This window comes from Zootoca vivipara, chromosome 9 (genome assembly GCF_963506605.1).
Source record: "Zootoca vivipara chromosome 9, rZooViv1.1, whole genome shotgun sequence".
In the NCBI taxonomy this organism is placed as follows: Eukaryota; Metazoa; Chordata; class Lepidosauria; order Squamata; family Lacertidae; genus Zootoca; species Zootoca vivipara.
The window spans coordinates 18,431,594-18,456,035 of NC_083284.1; the positions used below are offsets into that span (position 1 = coordinate 18,431,594).

At 42.0% G+C, this 24,442-nt stretch overlaps 1 protein-coding gene across 7 annotated transcripts in view; it reads left to right on the forward strand.

Annotated features, from left to right (window-relative positions):
• The window catches only part of PDLIM5 (PDZ and LIM domain 5), a 139,438-nt gene that overhangs the window by 61,234 nt on the left and 53,762 nt on the right, over positions 1-24,442 (forward strand). For 2 of the 7 annotated variants that reach the window (XM_035112566.2, XM_060278451.1), the window contains exons 4-7: positions 3,504-3,546; positions 6,726-7,165; positions 15,607-15,779; positions 18,359-18,395. In XM_035112566.2, coding sequence (XP_034968457.2) covers positions 3,504-3,546; positions 6,726-7,165; positions 15,607-15,779; positions 18,359-18,395 — 693 coding nt within the window. Of the gene's footprint in view, positions 1-3,503; positions 3,547-6,725; positions 7,166-11,739; positions 11,757-12,615; positions 12,631-13,908; positions 13,927-15,606; positions 15,780-18,358; positions 18,396-19,938; positions 20,811-24,442 lie in introns of those variants that run through there. The other 5 variants (XM_035112570.2, XM_035112567.2, XM_060278452.1 and 2 more) reach the window with 5 other exon arrangements.

Genomic DNA, 24,442 nt, shown 5'->3' on the forward strand with positions numbered 1-24,442 from the left:
ATCACACAGGAAAATAAGAGTAAGGAGTGCCCTGTTGTGCCAGCTACAACAGTCTTATAAATTCTCACAGCAATGAGACCTGCAGTTTTTGGTGCTAAGTGAACCTCCGATTTGAAAGTGCCTGATACAGCCAACTTGCTGAAGCTAAGCAGGTTTCAGTCTGGTCAATTCCTCAATCAGCAACACTGTTTATCCTGCCTTGAGTTCTATCAAACCAAGGCAGAATAGAGATGTAATGTGATGCATTGGTTGTTAATGACACCATGGTGCCACTCGTTAAAATACTTTATTATTGTTGTTGTTGTTGAACTTTTTTTTTGCTAAGATAAAGTACTGTACACGAATAATTTCTCAGTGCTTGTAGAGAAGCACTTAAATACATATTCAAATTCAACTAATCAGCTAATTATAATGAGGTGTATAAAAAAATGTCTTGCAATGGATATTGTGGTTTCTTTTCCAGTAATTCACAAAGGTGCCTTGATTCTGTGCAGACATAACATTTCAGAATTCTTAAAGGTAAAGGACCCCTGACCGTTAAGTCCGGTTGCGAATGACTCTGGGGTTGCGGCCCGGCGCTCATCTCGCTGTCCTGGCCGAGGGAGCCGGTGTTTGTCCGCAGACAGTTTTTCTGGGTCATGACTGAGCTGCTTCTGGCGAAACCAGAGCAGCGCACGGAAACTCCATTTACCTTCCCACTGGAGTGGTACCTATTTATCTGCTTGCACTTTGATGTGCTTTTGAACTGCTAGGTTGGCAGGAGCTGGGACCGAGCAATGGGAGCTCACCCCGTCATGGGGATTCAAATAGGCCACCTTCTGATCGGCAAGCCCTAGGCTCAGTGGTTTAGACCGCAGCGCCACCTGCTTCCCTTCAGAATTCTTAACTGAGGTTAAAGGGAGTCCTAGTGGATGTGTGTGAAAGACAGGAGGAAAAAACACCCCAGTTTCTACTTCTGCACCAGTGTTAACACTGCAGTGTTCTAAGGAGTTTGGTGTACTCTGGTTAAACCTAATTCTTTTTATTAATGTTTGTGCAAGCATAATGCTGTACTGTGCTTAGTTTTGGAAATGGAGGGGAGGTGAAATCATGTGGATCCTCGCTAGTCCATCACATTCCAACCAGGAGCCAGGACAATGATGAAGTGGGAAGGACTTGCAGAAGTAGCCACAATCATGTAGTCTTGTAGTCAGACTCTTTTCACAGCAACATGGATTTCTTCCACACCAGGGAAGAATGGGGTCTGTTCCTTTTTAACACATCAGCAATTCATCTGAATTCACGCTTAACATAATATACATGGATATTATTGTGCCAAAGCATTTTCCATCATTAAGTGTTGCCCATCCTTGTTTTTCCCCTCCTCGTCAATTTTCACAACCACAGCAATTTTCTCATTCGTATTTTGATGACCCAACTGCTTTTTATATACGGTTCTGTGTTCCATCTTACACAATAACCCTGAACTGAGTAGTAGCAGTTAGAACATTTCAGGAATCTCTGGGCAGATAGTTATTTTCCAACCACAATGTGTTGAGGGGGAGGGTGGTGGTGGTAAGTAATAGAATCCCAAATTTATAAGAAACGTATTGGAAGGCATTCAGTTTTATCGCCGGAATTCGTTCAATGCCATGCCTTGCCTACACTAATTCTGCATTTTAGGTTCAGCTGCAGAGCCATAGAAATGCTGCTTTCTTTTATAAACAAACACTGGTATGTGCAAATAGCAGTAGGGATAGAGATGGTTTTTGAAGCAAACCTCTCTTGCATGTCTGTGGGAGATTTGTTTCATATACGGATTGAGACGTCTGCATGCCCCTCATTGAGCCTCACCCAGCCTCATCTCTCAACTCAGGGCAAGTTACTCAGACTCAAAGAGGGAGGGGTTCCTAATCCCCGTAATTGCCCAGTATGTTCTGTGTGCTGGTGGGGTGGGGGGCAATAAGCCTTTATTTAATACTCTGGCAACCCCTCTGCATGCAGGCACTGCAGTCATAGGGGCCTGGACCATATCTTTGGATATTTATGTTGTAAGGATGACATCAGATATAAACATGGTAATTTGAAGTGTTCCATTTGCATGTAGAAAAGATTTTTTTATGGAACAGAAAGTCGAGATTTAAGATTCTAGTTGAAACTCTAGACACTGTAGTTTGATTTCTTCCACTCCATTGTGCCAGACCTGATGAAAGCAAATACGGGAACAATACATGTTTTTCATTTTATATGTACAACTACGGAGAAAGCAACCATTTTCATTAGCTACAGCTATAGTTGAAGCTTTACCTTTGTTTACATTTTGCTTCTATGTACTTAGGAAGCTGTTTTATACAGAACCACACTGGCTGGCCCTTCTAGCTTATTCCTAAACGGCAGCAGCTCTTCATGATTTGACAGGGACTGTCCCAGTCCTACCAGAGATTGAACCTGGGACCTTCTGCATGTGTTTTACCACTGAACCATGGCCATTTCTTCATTGTATTTCTATAAACTGACTACTGTACTTTGTAATTACATGTTAACACTGATATATCCAAATGTTTATTTTGGGATCCATGTAGTCATGTTTCATTGGATGTTCCCACTGGATGGTCTCTGAAACAGGAGAACAAAACTGTTTGAAGGCAAAGGACTCCGCTACATTGGCAAAGAAAAAGTGCTTTATATGCCTTGTATACTTGATAACACTGTGATGCCAGATAGCACTGTGGAGTTCCGTTTTTGCCAGCCCGATTTCTCATACAAAATTTACAATGCATTTAACTGAAATGCCTCTTTGAACATGTCTAGATCCAGCCAAAGTCTTATTTGTTCTTAGTGGTAATCAGTATGGATTCAGTAGGGAAGAGTGAGAGCCCTCTGAAATAGTTTCTAACCATATCAGATTCCTTCCATTCAATCACCGATTTTCCTAAGTGTTTTGCCTTTCTGGGAATCTCTAAATTCTCCTTGGATTTTTCTTTACTTGCAGATCAGTGGTAAATGTATACATGGTACACCAATATCCAATAGGAAGCCCAAACTATTGACTATAACTAGATGATAGAATACATGTGTTTTTCCTGTATCTGCCACCACCATCTTATAGACTGTGAACTGTGTGGTTTCTGTTAGCTAACCCATTGGAGTGTGGTGCTGTGTCATAATTTAAGCATGGAAATGTTTCTGTTACGAATGCATCCAATATACTCCGAAGCCATTCTTCAACTTTAGGAAGCAAATGCTTTGCTATTCAAATACTAAGTTAAGCAACTGATTTCTTGCAGTTTGAAATAAGATTTTGGATTCTAAGAAAACTAATACACTGTGTAAAGCTCTGTGGGTCCATTGACAAATACCACTGATTTGAATTAAGCATTGCTTAAATCAGTGGGATCCCCAACTGCTTAGCTTTTGATTGGATTGTGCTGTTAGAGGCTATATAGTGATTTAGAGGATTATTGAACTACATCTGGAAGGTTTCTTTAGAATTTACATGGCCTGTTCTTTTTTCTTTCTTTCAGAGCACCTTCTGCTCCGAAACCTGATCCCATACCTGTGCAACAGGTAAGTCCTCCACTTCAAATCCAGGGGCGTACCACTGTAACCAATTAACTCATTGAAATCCTTCTCTTAACTTGTATTAATTGAAGAGCTCTTCCAGTGCAACAAAAATGGTGTTTCAAGATGTTTATCTTGATCTGTAAAGCCCTATCTTTGCAGACTGGGTATGCTATAGGCAGGCCATAGCTACTCACTAGGATAATACGGGAGTTCAAAGCTGGGCACAAAAGCAACAATACCAAGGAAATACCTGTTTCAGTCAGGACCAAACTATATTAACATCATGCATACACTACCTACCATAGTCCATTGTTCCCTTACCTCTAGAATGTACTTAACCATGTACAAAGCCTTCTGGGAGATTATGGAGTTCATGTGTCTTTGTAATAGGAACTGAGTGTGCAACTGTGTTTTTTGTTTTTTTACTGAGGATACATTTGCTGTATCTTCCTCACAGACTGCTATGGCTTCAGTCTCCAAAATATAGGGGGCCTGGATGTTAAGTCACAGTTCATACAGTAGCTAAAAAGAACTCTGGAAAGGCAGAAAACATAGCTTCTTGAAAGGGACATACTTGTGATAGGCGACCCAAGGTTGTCCCTGTCTTTTTTAGTAGTTTCTGTCTGATTCCATCTAACTTTATTAGACCTGAGTTTCATGACTAGCTGAATACCCCCCCCCCAAAAAAAAACCACCACTAAATGTGGAAATGGTAGGTGCTTCATGCCTCATATTGAGATTCCCTTTTCAGAACAAATATGCAAATTTGCCTTTTAATTAAGCAACCTGAGGAGTAGTATAGTAGCCAGGAATTTCTGTCTTATTGGTAAGAAGAGCCCTGCTAGATAAAAGACCCATCTAGTTGAGCATCCTGTTTTCACAGTGGCCAACCAGATGCCCATGAGAATCCTGCCATCAGAACCTGAGCTCTAAAGCAGCCCTGCTTGCAATTCCCAGCAACTGGTATTTGCAGGCATACTTCCTCTGACAGTAGTGGCAGTACTATTGTGGGTAGTAGTCACTGATAACCTTATCCTCCTTGAATTTATCTAAGCCTCTTTCAAAGTCATGCAAGTTGGTGGCCATCTCTAACTCTTCTGGGAGTGAATCTCATAATTCAGCTATGCACTGTGGGAGGAAGTATTTTCTTTCATCTGTCCAGAATCTTGCAGCATTCAGCTTCATTGGGTATCCCAATGAGAGAGAGAGAGAGAGAGAGAGAGAGAGAGAGAGAGAGAGAGAGAGAGAGAGAATTCTCTATCTACTTTCTCCGTGGATAGTTCCATTCACCTCTCTCATGTGCCCTCTTACTTGACTTATCTTTAAACTGAAAGGCCACAAATGTTGTAAACATTCCTCCTACTGTATGGCCTTCATTTACAAACTTCTGCGAAAACAGTTGGGCCATTCCCTTTATAATTCTGAGTGCCCTTTTCTGACATTTTCCCTAGAAGTGTGTAAATGAAGGCTATACAGCACAGTGAACTATTTTAAAAGTTGTGAGGACCCTGGATGTGTTTAAGAGAACTTTTTAACACACACAACCCCGCCCACACTTTGAGCAACACAGCCCCATGTGACATAGCAAGCTGCTTGTGAAAAATCACCTTGAATGAAAAAGAGGTTGGCAGTAATTCACAGGGAGATGGTAATTCAAGAAACACAAGCCCAGAACTCCCTTGGTTACATTGGAAAATGGTGAAATGGTTATTCAATTCAGGCTGAAAAAAGAAAGATATTTATGTTGGGCTTTGCATCTTCCACTACCGTGTTTCTCATATTTTAAGGCATCCCCAAAAAATAAGCCATGACAGGATTTCCAAGGGTTGGTGAAAAATAAGGCATACCCCGAAAATAAGCTCTAGCGCAAAGCCCTGACCGAGCGAGAGGCGAAGCCGCGGGACCCAGCAGGAGCCTCGGTTTCCCCTGTGCAAAGCCCTGGGACCCCGCAAGAGCCTCAGCGCGCAGCGCGCTAACCCCCGTGACCCGGCTGGACCCGCAGCTCAAGCTGCGGCAGCTGGCAGGAGCCGCGGCAGCTGGCAGGAGCCGCGGCAAAGCCCTGGGACCCGTCAAGAGCCTCAGCACGCGCGTGCTAACCCCCCGGGAACCGGCTGGAGCCGAAGCTCAAGCCGCGACAGCTGGCAAAAGCCGCGGCGAAGCCCTGGGACCTGGCAAGAGCCTCAGCGCGTGCACACACACTAACCCCCGGGACCCAGCTGGACCCGCAGCTCAAGCCACGGCAGCTGGCAGGAGCCGCGGCGAAGCCCTGGGACCCAGCAAGAGACTCAGCGCGCGCGCGCTAACCCCCGGGACCCGGCTGGACCCGCAGCTCAAGCCGCAGCAGCTGGCAGGAGCCGCGGCGAAGCCCTGGGACCCGACCCGTCTAGAGCCTCAGCGCGCACGCGCGCTAACCCCCAGGACCCGGCTGGAGCCGTAGCTCAAGCCACGGCAGCTGGCAGGAGCCGCGGCGAAGCCCTGGGACCCAGGAACAGCCTCAGCGCGCGCGCGCGCTAACCCCCGGGAACCGGCTGGAGCCGCAGCTCAAGACAGCTGACAGGAGCCGCGGCGAAGCCCTGGGACCCGGCAACAGCCTCAGCGCACGCGCGCTAACCCCCGGGACCTGGCTGGATCCGAACTGAAGCAGCGCTAAGCCCCGGGAGCCGGCAGGAGCCGCGGCGCGTGAAGCCCGAAGCCCTGGGACCTGGCAGTACCCTTAGCACACTGTGCTTGAAGCCCTCGGACTGCAAAAGTACAGTACTTAATTAAAAAAATAAGACATCCCTTGAAAATAAGCCATGGTGTGTTTTTTTGAGGAAAAAATAAATATAAGACGTGTCTTATAATATGAGAAACACGGTACTTAGCTCTGATTCTTGCACTGGGTGAGTCTCCTTTATCTCTCAACACTTGAGCCCAGTCAATTATGAAATTTTTTGGTCAGTTCCCAGCTCATGCATGTTCAACTTTTTCTCCTCAGTAGTGCATGCCATGTGTGTGATTAGAACTAGTGCTTTGTGGGTAAAGCTGTGTGATGGACAATCCTTCATTGGTCATCGGTTTGTGTTTCAAGATGAAACTGCAACAGTTGACACTTATATTTTGCATGCCATTTGTATGTGCGCGTGTGTGTCCGTGTGGCTTTCTTGTGTATTTTTGTGTGTTGTTGTTTTTATTTCACATAGGTAGAGCCTAAGGATCTAGTTAAGCCTGTGCCCATTCCGTCCGCAGTCGTGCCCAAAGTTTCATCCACAGCCAACATAGCCTTCAATAAGGCCCCAAGACCCTTTGGGTCTATGTCAGCTTCCAAGATCACGTCCATTCCATCGCCATCATCTGCCTTCACTCCAGCTCATGCGAGTTTTTCATCACATGCTTCCCTTACACCACTGGCCAATGTCACGCCTCCCACTCTCACCGCCTCCGGACTGCATGCTAACGCCAAGTCTCACGCTGACCAGCGTTCACCTGAGCTGAGTGCTGCTAAACCTGCAGTTAATATCCCATGGCAGCCCACACACAATGCATCCTCGAACACCTCTTTCAACGACAATGCCCAGGAGGTGGCAGAGGGACAGCGAAGAGGATTCAGAGAGAACCAGGGTGACAATAAAGAGCAAAATGGGTAGGTGGCTTCAGGAAACCCCCTCTTCTGATGGTCTTAAAAAGGGTTTCCTAGGCAATTTATCAACCTGTATTTCTACCCTTTTTTAAAAAAAAGAGCTTCTCGGTGAAATTTGGCTGCGTATCCAATAACTTATGTGGTTTTAAGCCACTTTAATTGTAATGGTTTCCAAAGGAATCCTAAGGACTATCGTTAGGTGAGAGTTCTGGGATTTATGTGTTGGAGACACCTCAGTCCTCTCACAAAACTGCAGTTTCTAGTGGTCCCCGGGGCTATGAAATGACAATTGAGCAAGTTTTAAGTATGTGGCATAGACAATGTTGTTTTGTGGAAAGTTTTTGTGGACATTCTTGATTTCATCAAACACTGAGGCCTGTGACTTGCTTCTCATTTTAATCCTTTCACAGCAGTTAACCTTATACTATTTTACTGAGGCCAGGTGTGGAGAGCTTGTGGTTCTCAGCCTAATTTCATGCAGTGTGGGTGAGGGATAAGGAGGGCTCTATCAGAAATGGGAAGCAGGCCAAAAAGATGGAATGATGGAAAGAGGAGATAGGGAAAGTGCTCCAGGGACGTCATTAGTCGAAGAGCAATCTGCCATTTCACAACATGAAGAGAGATTAAAGAAAGAGAGGGAGCTATATTGAGAGAGAATGGTTTGCCATCTCACCCACCCTTTAAAAAATAAATAAATTTCTATACCACCTTCATCTGAGGATCACCGGACGGTTTACAATTTTATAACACAAAAATGTATATCATAGTAACAAACAAACAAAACATATACAGTTTAAAAGGCCATAGATTGTTTAATTAGCCAGAGGCCTGGAAAAAGAGGAAAGGTTTTGCCTGCCGCCTAAATACTTCTTGGGGAGAGCAACCCACAAACGTGGAGCCACCACAAAGAAGGCCAATTCTTGTGTTATTACCCTCCAGACTTCTCATGGAGGAGGCACGTAAAGAAGGGCCACAGATGATGATCATTGGGTCCAGGTAAGGTCATATGGGTACCATCAGGGCTTTTTTTCAGCTTGAACTTGGCAGAACCCTCAGGTGGGTTCATGGTGAGGTCTGGCCCCTCTTTTTCTAGAAATATAGCACTGGTCATTGTTCTTATGCCATTGGCATTCAGCCCTCAACAGATTGCCCCTTAGCAAATATACCCTATATAGGAAAATATGTTCCCCATCCCTGCCAGGAATAATGAGATGGACCAAGTTCTAGGAGAAGGCGTTTCACACAGAGAGGTAGCAAACGAACCTTTTTAGCCCAATTTGTACATGTGCACTTTAAAGTCAGCTCCACTCTGTTTAATGTGTGTAGTGAAAGTACATAAGTGCTTTGAGAGATAAAAGGTTTGACCTTTGTGTCTGGAATGCCCACCCCGGCCAGCACATTTACTTCGACAGAATGCCTACCATACAACCCTTATGCATCTTGTGTTGCACAGATGGTATAGCAATTGTTACAACTCTCATGAGCAGATGATACTATAGTTCCATAATATCTAAAATAGGGAGGAAGAGTTCTTGACAACTCAAAGCAAACAAAAACATAAATATATCTTGGCAAACCATTTGCAGCCTTCCAGGAAGAGCTATCTTTTGCATTCAGCTGTGGTAATTAGCATTCAAATACAATTTATTACAACGAAAATGACTTCGTTCTGCCAAGGCTCAGGGGCTGTCTCTCCCTCCCGACCCCCAGTTGAAATCTGATGACAGGTTAAAAACTGCTTTCTAACCAGTAAATTTAGCAAACTGTGAAAATTCTGGTCATTAGATTATATAATGCTTTGCACGGTATAATTTTTAAGAAATAATTTTAAGTTGCTTCATGTACATGATCTCCAGGAACTCTTAAAAGAATATCATAAAGTATATTAATACCATTATCTCCATATTGAAGATATGAAGGGGCTCTGACTTGCCTTGGGGTCACATGAGGAGCCTTGAGCTTTGTACTTTCTTGTTCATTTCCCCCAAACTGTTTTATAAATAAGTGTTATGAATAAATAACAGAACAAATTATATATATATATATATATATATATATATATATAGTTCATTCTAACTTGCCTTAAGGTAGCGTATATATCCATTATATTCTTCACTGCAAAAATCTAGCAGTAGTGCAATCTAGCTAAGCAATTGTCCAATTTTCCAATATTATTCAAAGCCCAGTTTCTGATATTATCTAGCGAAGTAAAAAAGAAATAGATGTAGACTTGTTGGGCTTAGCTGTACTGAAAATATTATGGTTTCAAATGATGCTTGAGCAATTATTAGTGTGACAAGAATTTGCTTACACATGAGAGATCTAGTGCTGATTAAACAGCAAGACGTTGCACTGCCCTTTTTATAAATATATTTAGACCTCAGTAATACAATCTGTTTACTGGAGGTCTTCCTAGTCCGCAGCATGTCACATCTATACATGCAGTGCACTTTGAGATTAAGTACAAGCATGCTTTTGTGCATGGCTTGAGGCCATAGTTCTAGTACAATTGCTTCCAGAAATTAGAAACTAATTCAGGCAACTATTTTCAGAGGGGTACCCACGCCAGTCTCTTAAACAGCAAAAGCAACAAAGGGTCTTGTTGCACTAAATAAACAAAAAAAAACTTTTCAAAAAGAAAGGTAAATGAATTGGCAACTTGTCATTGTTTAAAATGAGAGCAAGGATAGTCCTTTTATGTTCAAAATGAACTTCCAGTCATTTCTATAAATCTGAAAATGAAATTACAAATTCTAAATCAAAATGTGTCACATGAATGAAGTGTATTTATATAAAGAGACCTTTGAAATTGCATATTAACAGCCATTACTTTTATATGTATTAGCTTCTGTCTCACTGGAGAGCAGTTTCACTGCCAGGATGGCACTTAACGCCCCTGGAAGAGTCTTTGGTATTGCCAGCAGAAGGCTTTCAGAAAGCCAGTGAAGAAGTACTGCTAGTAGTCTGTCTATCTATCTATCTATCTATCTATCTATCTATCTATCTATCTATCTATCATCTATCTATCTACCTACCTACCTACCTACCTATCTTGTCTTATCTTATCTATCTATCTATCTATCTATCTATCTATCTATCACCTGTCATCTATCTATCTATCTATCCCAATATCTATCTACAATAAAAAAGCAAACTAGTCTAAAGAAAAACCAGAAAAAAGAGAAAAAACAATGCAACGTCTTCTCTCACAGGTAGATCTTAACCCTTGTCTCACACAGAAATAGGTGGACCCTCCCAGCTTTTACCTGGGAGCCTCCCTTTCTTCTCCCAGCCTCCCACGCTGGGAGATCTTCCCTTCCTTGCCTCTCACACAGGGCCAGCCATCACCTTCATCTGCATACAGTCCCTTCATTAACCCAGCATAGAGGACATAAAAAAACACAAAGACAAAATAGAAGCAAAAGTACCGCTAGTAATTTTCCGGTGGCGGCAGGACCCAAGACAGGACATTTCAGAGTGATGCTTGGAGAGTAGATCCAAATTCCTCTTTTTCCACACCTATCTATTGGGCCTGAAACCACTCCAGCCCTAGAGGTAAAATTGTTGACTTCCCTCCCATTATACCCGGTTAGGCTTTCCCTTTTTTAAAAAAGAAAAATGGGTGGTGGCAGGAGGAACAAATGAAGTCAACCCCCACTTCCTGCCCCAAGCAAAGCAAGCTGCAAGGGCTTTAGATGTGGCAGCAGAGCAAGCAGCACAGAACTGCAACCTTGCCATGTTCAGATTATTTCAATACAGTGGTGCCTCGACTTACAAATTTAATCCGTTCCGAAGGCACCTTCGTAGGTCGAAAAATTCATAAGTCGAAAAGCGCCATTGGAAACGCGATTTCCCATAGGAATGCATTGGAAACGGAAAAATTTGTAAGTCGAAGCAACCCCATCTAAAAATTCGTAAGCCAAAAAAACCCTATCTAAAACCATTCCATTCGGATGTCGAGAAATTCGTAACCGTGCGGCCATTTGCCCCATTCGTAAGTCGAAAAATTCGGTTGTCGAGTCGTTCGTAAGTCGAGGTAACCACTGTACTTCCTACAATAGGTGTTCAAGGTAGGCCACTATGATCTTACCTAAGCCACTATGTGGCTTACCTAATATTACTCTGGGGAAATTCATGTCTGAACCAAGGACGCACACGCATCATGCATGTTCTTGATCACCATGCCACGTGAGCTCTGATTAGCAAAATGTCACCCAACGTCCCAAATTCCCAGTGGGAAGAAAAAAAAATAGTTCATGTGTTCATCATTATCCTGAGATGAGAGGACTATGTTCAACTGCAGCATGGGCTGGCTTGGTTTTTAAGTTGCTGTGTGCCATTCTGGTTTTTTTTTTTTTTGTCTTGTCAACAACCTATGCATGAACAACGTTCTCTTAGCATCGGACCGATCACTTGACACCGCACTGAACGAAATGTGTTCTTACAAGTTTGCTGACATATTTCATTTAAAAATATGAGGAGGCACTTGGACTTCGGTGACCCTGGCATATGTTCAGGATGCAGCCTTAGGGAAGCCAGTACAATAAACATACGAATTGCTGTTTTTTCTTTTGCAGGAAACCACAGTGACAAAGTTAGTATCAGTGGCACCTTGAGTGGAATTGTGTTTTCATATTTTTTAAGAAGTAGCATGCATGGCAGTTGTGCTTTAGAATTCAACATTTGCAAGACAAATGCAGCACTTATTAAAAAGTGATTAACCTTAATTGTTTGCATTTTTACACTGCACACTGTATGCATTTTTTTAACCAAATAAGAAGTTTTGTTGCAGTGTGCGTCTTTAGCTTTCATTTGTAGCAATAATAATAGCAATAACAGAAACAATAATGATTAATTTTACTGTTATAAAAATTGTAACAATTAGACCTTTTATCCTACAATCCTATGCATGTCTCCATGGAAGTAAGCTGCATTGAGTTCAAAGGGATTTACACCCAAGCGCTTATGTTTAGGATTGCAGCCTCTCAAGCATGTTGCAATTAAAATTGAGATAGCTAAAGATTTGTTTAGTACCCATTTTTTCCTACCTGCTTCCCCATCCCTACTTTCCTGGCTAGAGTCAACTAAAATCATTACTACCGGTATATAAATTAACTTTGTGAAAAGAAGCAAGTGCACTCTAACTTTAGCTTTGCCTGTGGCACCATCTTGCTACCAAACTTGGTAACTACTAGAAAGGGCCAACAAAAAGAACTTAGGCTAACCTTTGCCATTCACAATATCCATTAGCTTTTAACTAATAGGTTCATGATTTTGAGTGAGCCTGTTATTAAATCTTATTGATTTTGATTTACTCATTTGCTCTAATTTCCTAATTAATTTTCTATTAACTTTTTCTTGCTTCACTTTTATATGCAATTTCCTATCTGCCCTCCATCACCCTGGAATCTTCTCCATTGTCTGTCTGTTGTTCTGTCCCTCCCTTCCTTCAGTAACCCTGATGAGGTGTAAGTACTTCACTAATATAATTTGCCTCTTAACTACTTAAGCATGTTTTCCCTCACAACAGTACATAAAACAATGCTGTATTCTGTAGATATTCTTTGTAATTAACCCCTGGATTTCTTAGTTAAAAAGTAAAATGATTGTAAAGTTAACATCACACAGTTGTATAAGAATATACAAAATCTTTGTGCACACAAATTATGCCCAAAAAGACTCATGTTAATACGACGAGCTGTTTATTTGGAGAAGGATTCCGGCCTCTCCCTCTCCCATTTTGTAATATTTCTTGATGGTAAATTTAATTGTGCATTGCACACATATTGAACCAATTGCTCAAGGTAAAGGACACCTGGATGGTTATGTCCAGTCAAAGGCGACTATTGCTCAAAGGTAAAGGTAAAGGGACCCCTGACCGTTAGGTCCAGTCATGACTGACTCTGGGGTTGCGGCGCTCATCTCACTTTACTGGCCTAGGGAGCCGGCGTACAGCTTCCAGGTCATGTGGCCAGCATGACTAAGCTGCATCTGGTGAACCAGAGCAGCACAAGGGGGGGCACTATATATATATATATATATATATATATATATATATATATATATATATATATAGACTATTTTTAATACTTTAATACTTGCAAGTATTTTTCCAACTAGTCTAGGTTATGAGAAACAAAAATGGAGAAAAGGAGCAAGAAAAACAGTTACTGATTATTTATGAAGTGCCTTTTACGTAACCGTCCAGTGGTCCTTTAACTTTTTTACCTTTACGTGTGTATTGGGTCTATTTACAGACGTATCACTAGGGGCAACGAGTCCACTAGACCCCGTGTGCACATTTATGCTAATGGAACAGGGTGTATTTTATATTTTTTGTAAACAGTCCTGTTCTTCATCCCATACTGACACATTGTAGCACACATGGCAGAGATTATATGTGTACAAGTAAAGAAACGAATGCCTTTCCTTCAATTGTTGCTAGTGGGTACAGTATTTAGCGACAAATAGTTCACAGTACTGACCATTTCCTTTACGTCACCATCTTTGTGTATATCTGTAATGGCATCCTTCTTGCTTGGGACAGAAAGGCAGGGTGAGAATGCAAAAAAATAGAAGAATGGGAAATATATACATTAAGTATATTTGGTTATCAAATACAACAGAAACTTTCAACTGTTTGCTCTTAATTCTTTTGTCTTCTGTCTCCTCCCTCCCCCCCTTCCTATTTCTCCTCATACTGGACTCTTTCCGTACTTCTACCATGCCCTTCAAACACATAAAAGGCAAAACCCACCTAAACGGTAATTGCCAAAAGCTCACCTGTATGTGTAGTTCAGCAGTGTGTGCATGCTTCAAATGGAGCTTTTATGTTGTGTGAGAAAGATAATGTTGGCTTATTCATAATCTACAGATGCTGGAGAATGTTCTCCATATGCACAATCAGCCTCTGTATTAACAGATAGAGGGGGGGGCAGTTTCTAAATCAGACAAACTTTGCTTCTGGCTCCTCATGCTCTTCATCTTACATTTGAGTAGTGCTAGAACAGAGGTGGAAAACCTGTGGCCCTTCAGATGTTGTTGGAGTGCAACTCTAATCAGGCTCAACAAGCATGATCAATGGCTGGGGATGATGAGAGTTGATCTGGGGGGCCACAGTTTGCCCACCACTGTGCTAGAGATTGAAGCAGTGATAAGTCAGTACAGTCATACCTCGGTTTGTGACCGCCTCCGTTTGCGACCGCTTCGGTTTCCAACCACCGCGGACCCAGAAGTGTTTACATCTGGGTTCCGTGGCGGCCAGCTGCATAGAAACGATCTGCGCAGCACGTGCATGCGCAGAAGTGATCTGCGCAGCGTGTGTGTGTGTGCAGAAGCACTCTATCGGCGCTTCGCGCACGCGCAGAAGCGTGCATTGGGGAGTGACCGATTCGGTGAGCGACTGGCTCCGCGGAACAGATTGCAGTCGCAAACTGAGGTATGACTGTATTGCATGTGGCAAAAGCAATGGTTCCTTAAGAGTTGATTCACGAGATGCAAAGTAAGGGTAAAACAAATGTGCAAAATTCCACTCTCATGGGTGACTTATTTCTTTTTTAAGAATGTTTCTTTTTAACTTGTGCTGTGGCTCCTTTGCATACAAGGCCCTGGTACCTAGATTTTAAAAAGAGCACTTTAGACACTGGACCCTGAGAAATGCTGTGTGTCTTGTATAAATCTGGGAAGGAAGGAAGTTAGCATTAGAAGCATTCTAAGCAATGTTTATATCTGGGGATAATGGCGCCTCCCTTCTTTATTTCTAGAGGCGCAAAGCAAGAATGCAGTATCTCTTTAAGAGGCTAATGCGTGAACCAAGCCAAGAAAAAGAGAGAAAATGTTGCTTCACGTGTTGCAATGTTAGCTGATGTTCATGCATTCCATAAGGTTTGCAAATTACATCATATACAACCATTATGACAAAAGGGCAGGACTGAATCTTAAATGGATTTACCTACAAAAATGGATGATACATTTCAATGTATTTAGTGTCTCGATCTCAGTCAGTGGTTGTTCACATGTGTTAACCATAGTTAATGTTTTAACTATGATTTAATGCAAACAAGTAGTGTACTGGTGGCTGTTTTAAAAAAAACATGTTTTCGCGCTGTTAGCCAAGTACAAACTTCAAGGATTTACCATTTGGATATAAGCAAATTGTGAGCGAGGGTTTAGATCAAGCATCCCCAAACTGCGGCCCTCCAGATGTTTTGGACTACAATTCCCATCTTCCCCGAATACTGGTCCTGTTAGCTAAGGATCATGGGAGTTGTAGGCCAAAACATCTGGAGGGCCGCAGTTTGGGGATGCCTGGTTTAGATGGTGCAACAAGCCAAGGTATGTTAACTGTGGTTTAACAAGACCAGCTTAGTGTAGTAATAATTGCAATGACGCTGTTTAAATTTTATTTCACTTACTGGTGTTCCATCTTTTCTCTATTCTGTTAGTCCACCTCGGAAGCATGTTGTGTATACAAATACAGAGTTTTACCACCCACCCACTCACAGCAACAACAGCAAGAAACGATTGATTGAGGATACAGAGGATTGGCACCCAAGGACAGGAACAACCCAGTCACGTTCTTTCCGCATCCTTGCGCAGATCACTGGCACTGAACACAGTGAGTTCCACTTTCTGAATGGTTGTGGCATTTGGCATTGCCCTATATTCATGTATTATAGAAGCTTCAGCAGATAGTGGCAAAAAAATAAATAAAAAGCTGTATAGTTAATTCTGTGTGTCCAATAGCAGTGGGTCCAATAGCAGTGTTGGGACGCAAGTGGCGATGTGGGTTAAACCACAGAGCCTAGGGTTTGCCTATCAGAAGGTCGGTGGTTCGAATCTCCGCGATGGGGTGAGCTCCCGTTGCTCGGTCCCTGCTCCTGCCAACCTAGCAGTTCGAAAGCACGTCAAAGTGCAAGTAGATAAATAGGTACCGCTACAGCGGGAAGGGAAACGGCGTTTCCATGTGCTGCTCTGGTTCGCCAGAAGCGGCTTAGTCATGCTGGCCACATGACCCGGAAGCTGTACGCCGGCTCCCTCAGCCTATAGAGTGAGATGAGCACCGCAACCCCAGAGTCGTCCGCGACTGGACCTAATGGTCAGGGGTCCCTTTACCTTTTACAATAGCAGTACAGCGCGTGCTATGCAGTAGACCCCTTTTGGAAAGCGAGGAGAGTTTCCAAAGTACTTTGAGAGTTGGGTGGTGAAAGAAGAAAACTTCCCAGTGGGGTAGGATAAGTCCCTTGCATGAGTCCAAACAGCTCTTTGGATCCCAGCTACCAGGAGAGTTTGCTCAATGTTTTCTATTACTTTTGCCAGTCTCTGAAAGTTACTCTGAAAAAGTCCCCCCCCTTGTTGTTGTTCTAAATCAGGCATCCCCAAACTTCGGCCCTCCAGATGTTTTGAGTGCCTGGAGGCGGTTGGAGGATGGATGGCAGCTAACAGATTGAGGTTGAATCCTGACAAGACAGAAGTACTGTTTGTGGGGGACAGGAGGCGGGCAGGTGTGGAGGATTCCCTGGTTCTGAATGGGGTAACTGTGCCTCTGAAGGACCAGGTGCGCAGCCTGGGAGTCATTTTGGACTCACAGCTGTCCATGGAGGTGCAGGTCAATTCTGTGTCCAGGGCAGCTGTCTATCAGCTCCATCTGGTAAGCAGGCTGAGACCCTACCTGCCTGCAGACTGTCTAGCCAGAGTGGTGCATGCTCTAGTTATCTCCCGCTTGGACTACTGCATTGCACTCTACGTGGGGCTACCTTTGAAGGTGACTCGGAAACTAAAACTAATCCAGAATGCAGCAGCTAGACTGGTGACTGGGAGCGGCCGCCGAGACCACATAACACCGGTCTTGAAAGATCTACATTGGCTCCCAGTACGTTTCCAAGCACAGTTCAAAGTGTTGGTGCTGACCTTTAAAGCCCTAAATGGCCTCGGTCCAGTATACCTGAAGGAGCGTCTCCACCTCCATCATTCTGCCCGGACACTGAGGTCCAGCACCGAGGGCCTTCTGGCGGTTCCCTCGTTGCGAGAAGCCAAGTTGCAGGGAACTAGACAAAGGGCCTTCTCGGTGGTGGCGCCTGCCCTGTGGAACGCCCTCCCAACAGATGTCAAAGAGGAAAACAACTACCAGACTTTTAGAAGACATCTGAAGGCAGCCCTGTTCAGGGAGGCTTTTAATGTTTAATAGATTATTGTGTTTTATTTTTCTGTTGGAAGCCGCCCAGAGTGGCTGGGGAAATCCAGCCAGATGGGCGGGGTATAAATAATAAATTATTATTATTATTATTATTATTATTATTATTATTATTATTAGGCTACGATTCCCATCTTCCCCGACCACTGGTCCTCTTAGCTAGGGATCATGGGAGTTGTAGGCCAAAACATCTGGAGGGTCGCAGTTTGGGGATACCTGTTCTAAATAATAGCCTGAGTCTTTCCAGGTATAATACCTGTAAACCTTAGTAGTCACATAATGTGATGTTTAACTTCTCAAATGAGATTATTCCATACTATTTAGTCAATCAATCACATTTTACAAATACTTACAAATACAAGTACTTTTGTTCACCCACTCTCTTTTAAACAAAAGTATTTTTGTTTAAGAGGGAGGCTGCATATATACCAAGCATTTAAAGTTCAATTGACTTTTGGGAGATGTAGTTTGTTAAGGGTGCTAGGAATTACAAATCTTCGAGGGGTAAACTACAGTTCCCAGGATTCTTAAGTGTGTGTGTGTAACGTGCTTTGCATGTATGGTGTGTAAGCAGCCAGACAGAAATGTCAGAAAATGTTGGGGAGGGGTGTTGTTGATTAAAAATGGTGACAGAAAAATGGTAAAAAAAAAAATCATAACAGTTTAAAAAGTGGTAATTGGTTAGGCATATCGAAAAGCTTGAAACAATAGCTTTACACTTCAGGACTAAGATTTATAGATTAAATTGTTAATAATTACAAGATTAGCTGAACATTGGAGTGAGCTGCCCATAAAAAAAATTGGTGGTCATGAACCTAGTAGGTTTCCTTTAAAAATAGAGCATCCTACCTAAGACACTTGTGATTTTAGAGGATGTTAGATGTCATTCTTTTTCATAAAGGAAATTAGGTTTAGTGGTTCTGTGGATTATGGCAGAAATGTAAAAAACAGAAACTTCTGTGGTGTTCTGATGGAAATGTAATTAGTGGTTTGTTTATTTGCAGTGAAAGAACCAGAACCTGATGATTCAAAGAAGGCAAAGTAAGTTATTGATCTGAAATATAATTTGATGTGTTGCATGGTTTGTTTTTGATTAATAGTTTGAAAAAAAATTCTTCATATGGGTGCAAAGTTCAAGACATTTTTAAAGCGTTTGCATGTTGTTGTAGATAGTAGCGCAAGACATAGTGTTGCCCCCTTTTAAACTCTTGACATACATTTGCAAGGATGAATTTTGCTATAAAAACCTGGCCAGTTTTCACAGGCTGTGTGTAGAAATGGAAAGGCAGGCGCGAGAAAGCAGAGAATGAGATTTATACTGAGTTTTTAAAGGTGCTTCATCTTGAATATTGGGTACCCCATTCATCTTTAGATTACGTTCCTTAACTTCATTTGGTCCCCTTCATTCATTAAGCAAATGATCCTTTTCTCAAAATCATGCAGTGGTTACTAAACTTTGGGCCACTTTTCATAGAAGTGGCATGAGAATGTTTACAATTACGTTGAATGTTCGCTTTGACAAGCAAGTGACATTACCAAGGAGACAGGCCGGTAGGATTCTAAAGATGCCCACTTGTTTGAACAAATGTAGATGTGTGGTAATGCTTTCTCTGTAGCCTGTACCCATTCTGTCCTGGTTAGGATCCTCTTTGTAGACCACTTACTCCAGCTTCCATTAGTCCCAACCAATGGTCTGGAATGATAGTACAACAGCATTTGAGGGAAAGGTTCTCCAGCCTTTGGTCTCCACTATAGACATTTAGCTTTCCCAAACTTTGCCATAAGGAATACAAAGTCTGTCTTGGCCAAGGTAGGTGAGCAGTGGGACCTGTTGGCTTACCAAGTGGAAGCAGAAAGCCTCACACACTCTTTTTATTTTCTAAACTTGTATCTACTGGATCAGTTCTGAATCAGATGTAGTTGGTCTGCCCATCACTAGTTTGTACAGAACAGATTTTCTACAACCAGTCGCAGCAGACTTATAAGTGCTTGGGAAGTGTGGCGTGTTTGTTGTGGCTTTAGCAGTATATCACAAAGGACTATATTCCTTGTGATATAGTGGCCTTGCAGTTTATGGTGCAATTAAAGGCAAATACGTTGGCAGGGCTGTGTTCAAAAGAGTTAAATAGATGCATGGAGTTGGCATTTGAAAATCAATCAAGATTCTGCACCAGGAAATGCTAATTTTTGTGACCTATGTAAATAATGCAGTTTGAAGATTTGCATGGCATCTTATATTACACGATTCTGATTTAGCTAGCCATGGGAGGGACAAGGGTAATAAAGACCCCCCCCCCCAAAAAAGCTGAAAAACCAGGCTTTGTTCTGGCTTTTGAGAATTCAGTGGGTATTAACCACACATTGTTAAGTGTCTCTTGTCAGCCTTAGGTGCTAGAAGTTTACTTTCTCTTAAAACCCTTTCACTTCTATGAAATTTGCATCCGAGTGCAAGTACAATTAGTGTAAACAAGCAGAGTTGCTAAAAATGCATGGAATCCTGCATGTTCAAGTTCTTGCATGCAGTGGGCCACGATGCAAACTTCTTTCCTCTCTTATCTATCTCTTCTGTCACTTCTTTCCACAGGGAAAAGGTTCCCCTTCACATCATAGGTCCCAGATACACAAAATTACGTGACTGGCACCATGGCGTCTCAGCACGTGTCCTTAACGTCCAGTGACTTGCCAAGCTTTAAAAACAACGCACGTGTCCCTTCCTTCTTCCTCTTTCTCTTCCACTTGCTTTGCAAATAAAGAAATGAAAACCATTAGCTTTGATTACATGAGAAATTCTAGCCTTTTCTATACTTTTTTTCTAACAGTTTCCTACTGATGTGTAAAGAATGAGATGAACATGTTCTGTTTTAAAATCAGTATCTAAATAGGCAGCCAGCACACAAGTGGCATAAAGAATATTCTAAGTAGCTTAGAGAAGAACCTGTTCTTGTCTATTGCAGAAAAAGAATAGGCTGCAGTAGTTTAACATGGAAAAGGGATGGTACATTAAGAAACCATTCTGCTATTTCTGTACAGCTTTGTTTGAATTTGGTAAAAATCAGTTGTTAGTTTCCTTATATAGCTTCTTCGAAATCAGTAGTAGGTGCATTTTAGAGCAGGATGTAAATGTTTCAAATGCATTAAAGGAAAAAGAGGCCATTTGGGGGATTTTAGTAATGTTAGCATAATGCAACTCTGCTCAACTTGAGAGAAACTCTCCTCGGCTATAAACCTAGGAAAAAATAACACTGGAACAGGGCCATGTATAACAACCAATGAAAATAGTATGAGGTAGTGAATGTAGGTTTTATTTATTATGGGGTGGTTTTTTCTTTGTCCTTAATAGCGGCTTTGATGGTGCATATTACTCTGTAATATAATGTATTATAGCAAATACATATTGATTTAATTTATGGTTTGTGAAGCTTGAAGAGTATTTAATAAATGTTACCTTTAAGTTAATTTCTTCCCTCTTGCCTTATTCTTCAAGTCTTTTGAACTCTGTGCATAGCACACATGTTGACCGTATTGGCAAAGAAGGCCACTATATACCTGTAGTGTTTTTCAGCAAATTTCTTATAGAAATGCCTGCATTTTGTTCCCTACACTCAGCTGAAGACATGGTGAAATTAAATGGTCATATTTTTACTGATAGCAAATCTGCAACTTGTAGACAGCGTAGAAGTGCAGGCAGTTCAACTCAAGCTAGTTGGGATAAATTGCTAAGTGGCCAAACAAGTGGCCAAACACTTGGCTTGGGTCATGAACCAGCCAGCTGACTGCACCCTTCCTAATCTGCTCCCAACAGCACTGCAGGGGAACTGTAGACCTCTCCATTCTGACTAGCCAGCTATTAGCAGAGTATGTCCTTCTGGCACAAGGACCCCACCTCCTTGCAACTTTTATCTTGAGCCAGCCAGGAGTGAGGTGCCATCCCTCACCTGGGCAGCTGCATTAAGGAGCCTGCAATTAATCGAGCCTACCCATGATTTTAGCCCACAAGCCATGACCAGTGTCAATCAGCCAAATTATAGCATTTGACATTAGGGGGGGGGAAGGAAGGAAATAACAAAAGAGCACTGCAAAAGAGTGAATTAGGGTGGGAGGAATGTTTTTACTGTACAGTGGTGCCTCGCTTAACAAATGCCCTGCTTAACGAAAGGTTTTTTCTAGTGGAGGTTGCCTCGCTAGACGAATTCGTTTTACAAAAAATTCGTCTAGCGAATCGCGGTTTCCCATAGGAATGCATTGAAATTCAATTAATGCGTTCCTATGGGAAAAAATTTTTTTAAAAAAATTCAATGCATTCCTATGGGATTCGCTAGACGAATTTTTCGTTATAAGAAAAGACATGTGGAACGAATTAAATTCGTCTAGCAAGGCACCACTGTATTTCTCTTTCCTCTTGGTTTTAATGTATCTGTGTGGGGTTTATTGTCTTATTTGTTTGGTTTTAAGTCCCTTTGGATTGCCCTGGACAAGTTAAAACAACTGACTGGCTGAATGAATGAATGAATGAATATCCATCCCAACTGTAGGGTATGTGAGTTGCTGCAGAGTTGAAGATGGGCAAAGAGGAGGAGGAGGAGGCACCTTTTAATACAATGCCAACTCTTCCTCTTCTTTGCTGCACCGTTTTTCTAAGCATCATTGTCAACGTACTGTTTCCACACATAATTTCCATTCCAGAGTTCCATGGGAAGGGCAAAACCCGGTGAAGCCACATTTCCCTACTAGCTTTAAGCTCTGCTTACTTTTTTTTTTAAAAAAAAGATACTTAATTAGGATCCTCCTTGCAGCAGGATTACTTCAGGGAAAAATATTTTTATTTATAATTACAAATAAAGCAAACAAAAGAAATCCTTGAACTGTTCCAGCTTCAAAAGTTCTCTTCTGCAGCATTTACTTTGTGGGGAATGCAAGTTCTCCAAAGTCAACTGCCTAACAATATTTTCAGCTCACTATTTGTTGACTTATCTCTAGGGCAAGTCAAACAGGAAATGGAGATTTGAGGTAACTGCTCACTTGTTTGACATTAACAGCCACGTGTGCAGAAAACTTGAAATATGCCAGGGCAAGCTGTTAAACTACTAAGATGTGTTTCTGCTTTTTTGTTACATTATAGAATTTTTAAAAAAACCCAAAAACAAATAGTGTGCTATTTGTGATCAAATTCTGTTTAACTCTTTCAAAACCACAAGCTGTTTCACTTAGGGGGGGGGACCTCAATCTCACATTTGTTTGAGTAATTATTACTTCAACTGAATTGTCACGTTTGTTGATGTAATAAAATGACACATCTCTGTTTAATGCATGTGCATTGCACCATAGAGAGTAGTCTTCAGGAATGTTCAAAAACACCACTGTGCTGTGAAGAGTCTGGTTCAATGTAAACTCACTTTCGTTATTTGAATGTATTGTGGCTTTTATGTAATATTTACAGTGAATTTTTTGACACTAGAACGTTTTACCTTATTTCCCAATTTTGCAGATGTTATTGTGAAGAGTGTTTTTCCTCTGTTTTGGGGCCCATTTTGTAGATTTCATATTCATTATGACCTAATCATAGGTTTAATTTTCATAATAACCATCCCTTCAATGACCAGCTTGGTTCATAATCAAAAGAATGTCCTATAGCAGCTAAAGAAACTGAGCTATGAAGTCAGTTTCCAGTTCAAATTTCACCTCTGTCATGAACTCACTGGGCGACTAGGCAGGCCGGTCTTTTTCATCTTCCTCTGTCTTCCCATTTGGTATATGGAGAGTAATAATAATAGAAATGTAGAGTTGGAAAGGAACCTGAGGGTCATTTAGTCCAACCCCCTGCAACACACAAATCTCAACATGATCACACATGACATCCAACCTCTGCTTAAAAACCCCCAAGGAAGGAATCCTCCGTGTTCCAAGGGAGTCTGTTCCACTGTCAAACAGGTCTTCCCATCAGAAACATCTCCCTGATGTTAATGAGAATCTTCTTCCTTGTAGCTTGAAGCTATTGGTTTGGGTCCATTCCTCCAGAGCAGAAGAAAACAAACTTGATCCATCATCCATGTGACAGCCCTTGAGATATTTGATGATGGCTATCAATTTTGTCTCTCAGTTTCCTCTTATCCAGGCTAAACAGACCCAGTTCCTTCAACCATTCCTCATAAGGCTTGGTTTCCAGGCCCTTGATCACCTTAGCTGCTTTCCTCTGCACATGTTCCAGCTTGTCAATATCCGTCTTGAATTGTGGTGCCCAGGACTGTGCTCCAGGTGTGGTCTAACCAAGACAGAATAATGACCAGGGCCACATTCACACCATACACACAAAGCACACCCTTAATAAACTACATCTCCCAGGATTATTTGAGGGAAGCCATGACTGTTTAAAGCAGTATCATGGATGATGTGAATCTAGCCTTACCCTTACAGGGTGATTGTAAGATAATGCATGTGGAGCCCTTTGAACACTTGAAAGTGTCATACAGCTATTATATAGTACAATTAATTTTTACTAGTCTAAAACACTTCCAAGAGCCACTTCACATAGGGTTGACATATGTCCTCTTTTTCCAGGACATGTTCCCTTTTTCATGGGTAGAGTCGTCATAGCTATCCATAATTAAAAGTAGAAGTTGGCAAATGTGTCCTCTTTTTTTGTTCTTCAAAATATGGCAATCCTACTTCACAAATTCAGAGGGATGAAGGTGGAGCAAAGAGTAGTCATTTCTTATACAACTGGTTCTTCTACTTCTCGGTAGTATTTGAATAACCAAAGGTGGAGGGTGTGGTGGTGCTCTGTTTCAAAGGTTACAGAGAAATTCTGGGAATTCTCCAAATGGAGATAGCCACTGCAAGACACAATGAGCGTGCAGAATCACTAGTCCCTTGGCAATATTATCCAAAGGATAACCATGTGAGTCTCTTGCAACAAAAACAAATTTATGGTTGCCTAAGCTTTCATGGATATAGCTTCATGCATCTGATGACGTGGGCTGGATCCCACAAAAACCTATACATAATAACGATGTTAAAAGTGCTGAAGCACTTGTTTTTAATGATAATAGGCACTGTTCGCCACCAAGAGCAACATTTATTGTTGAAGGCCT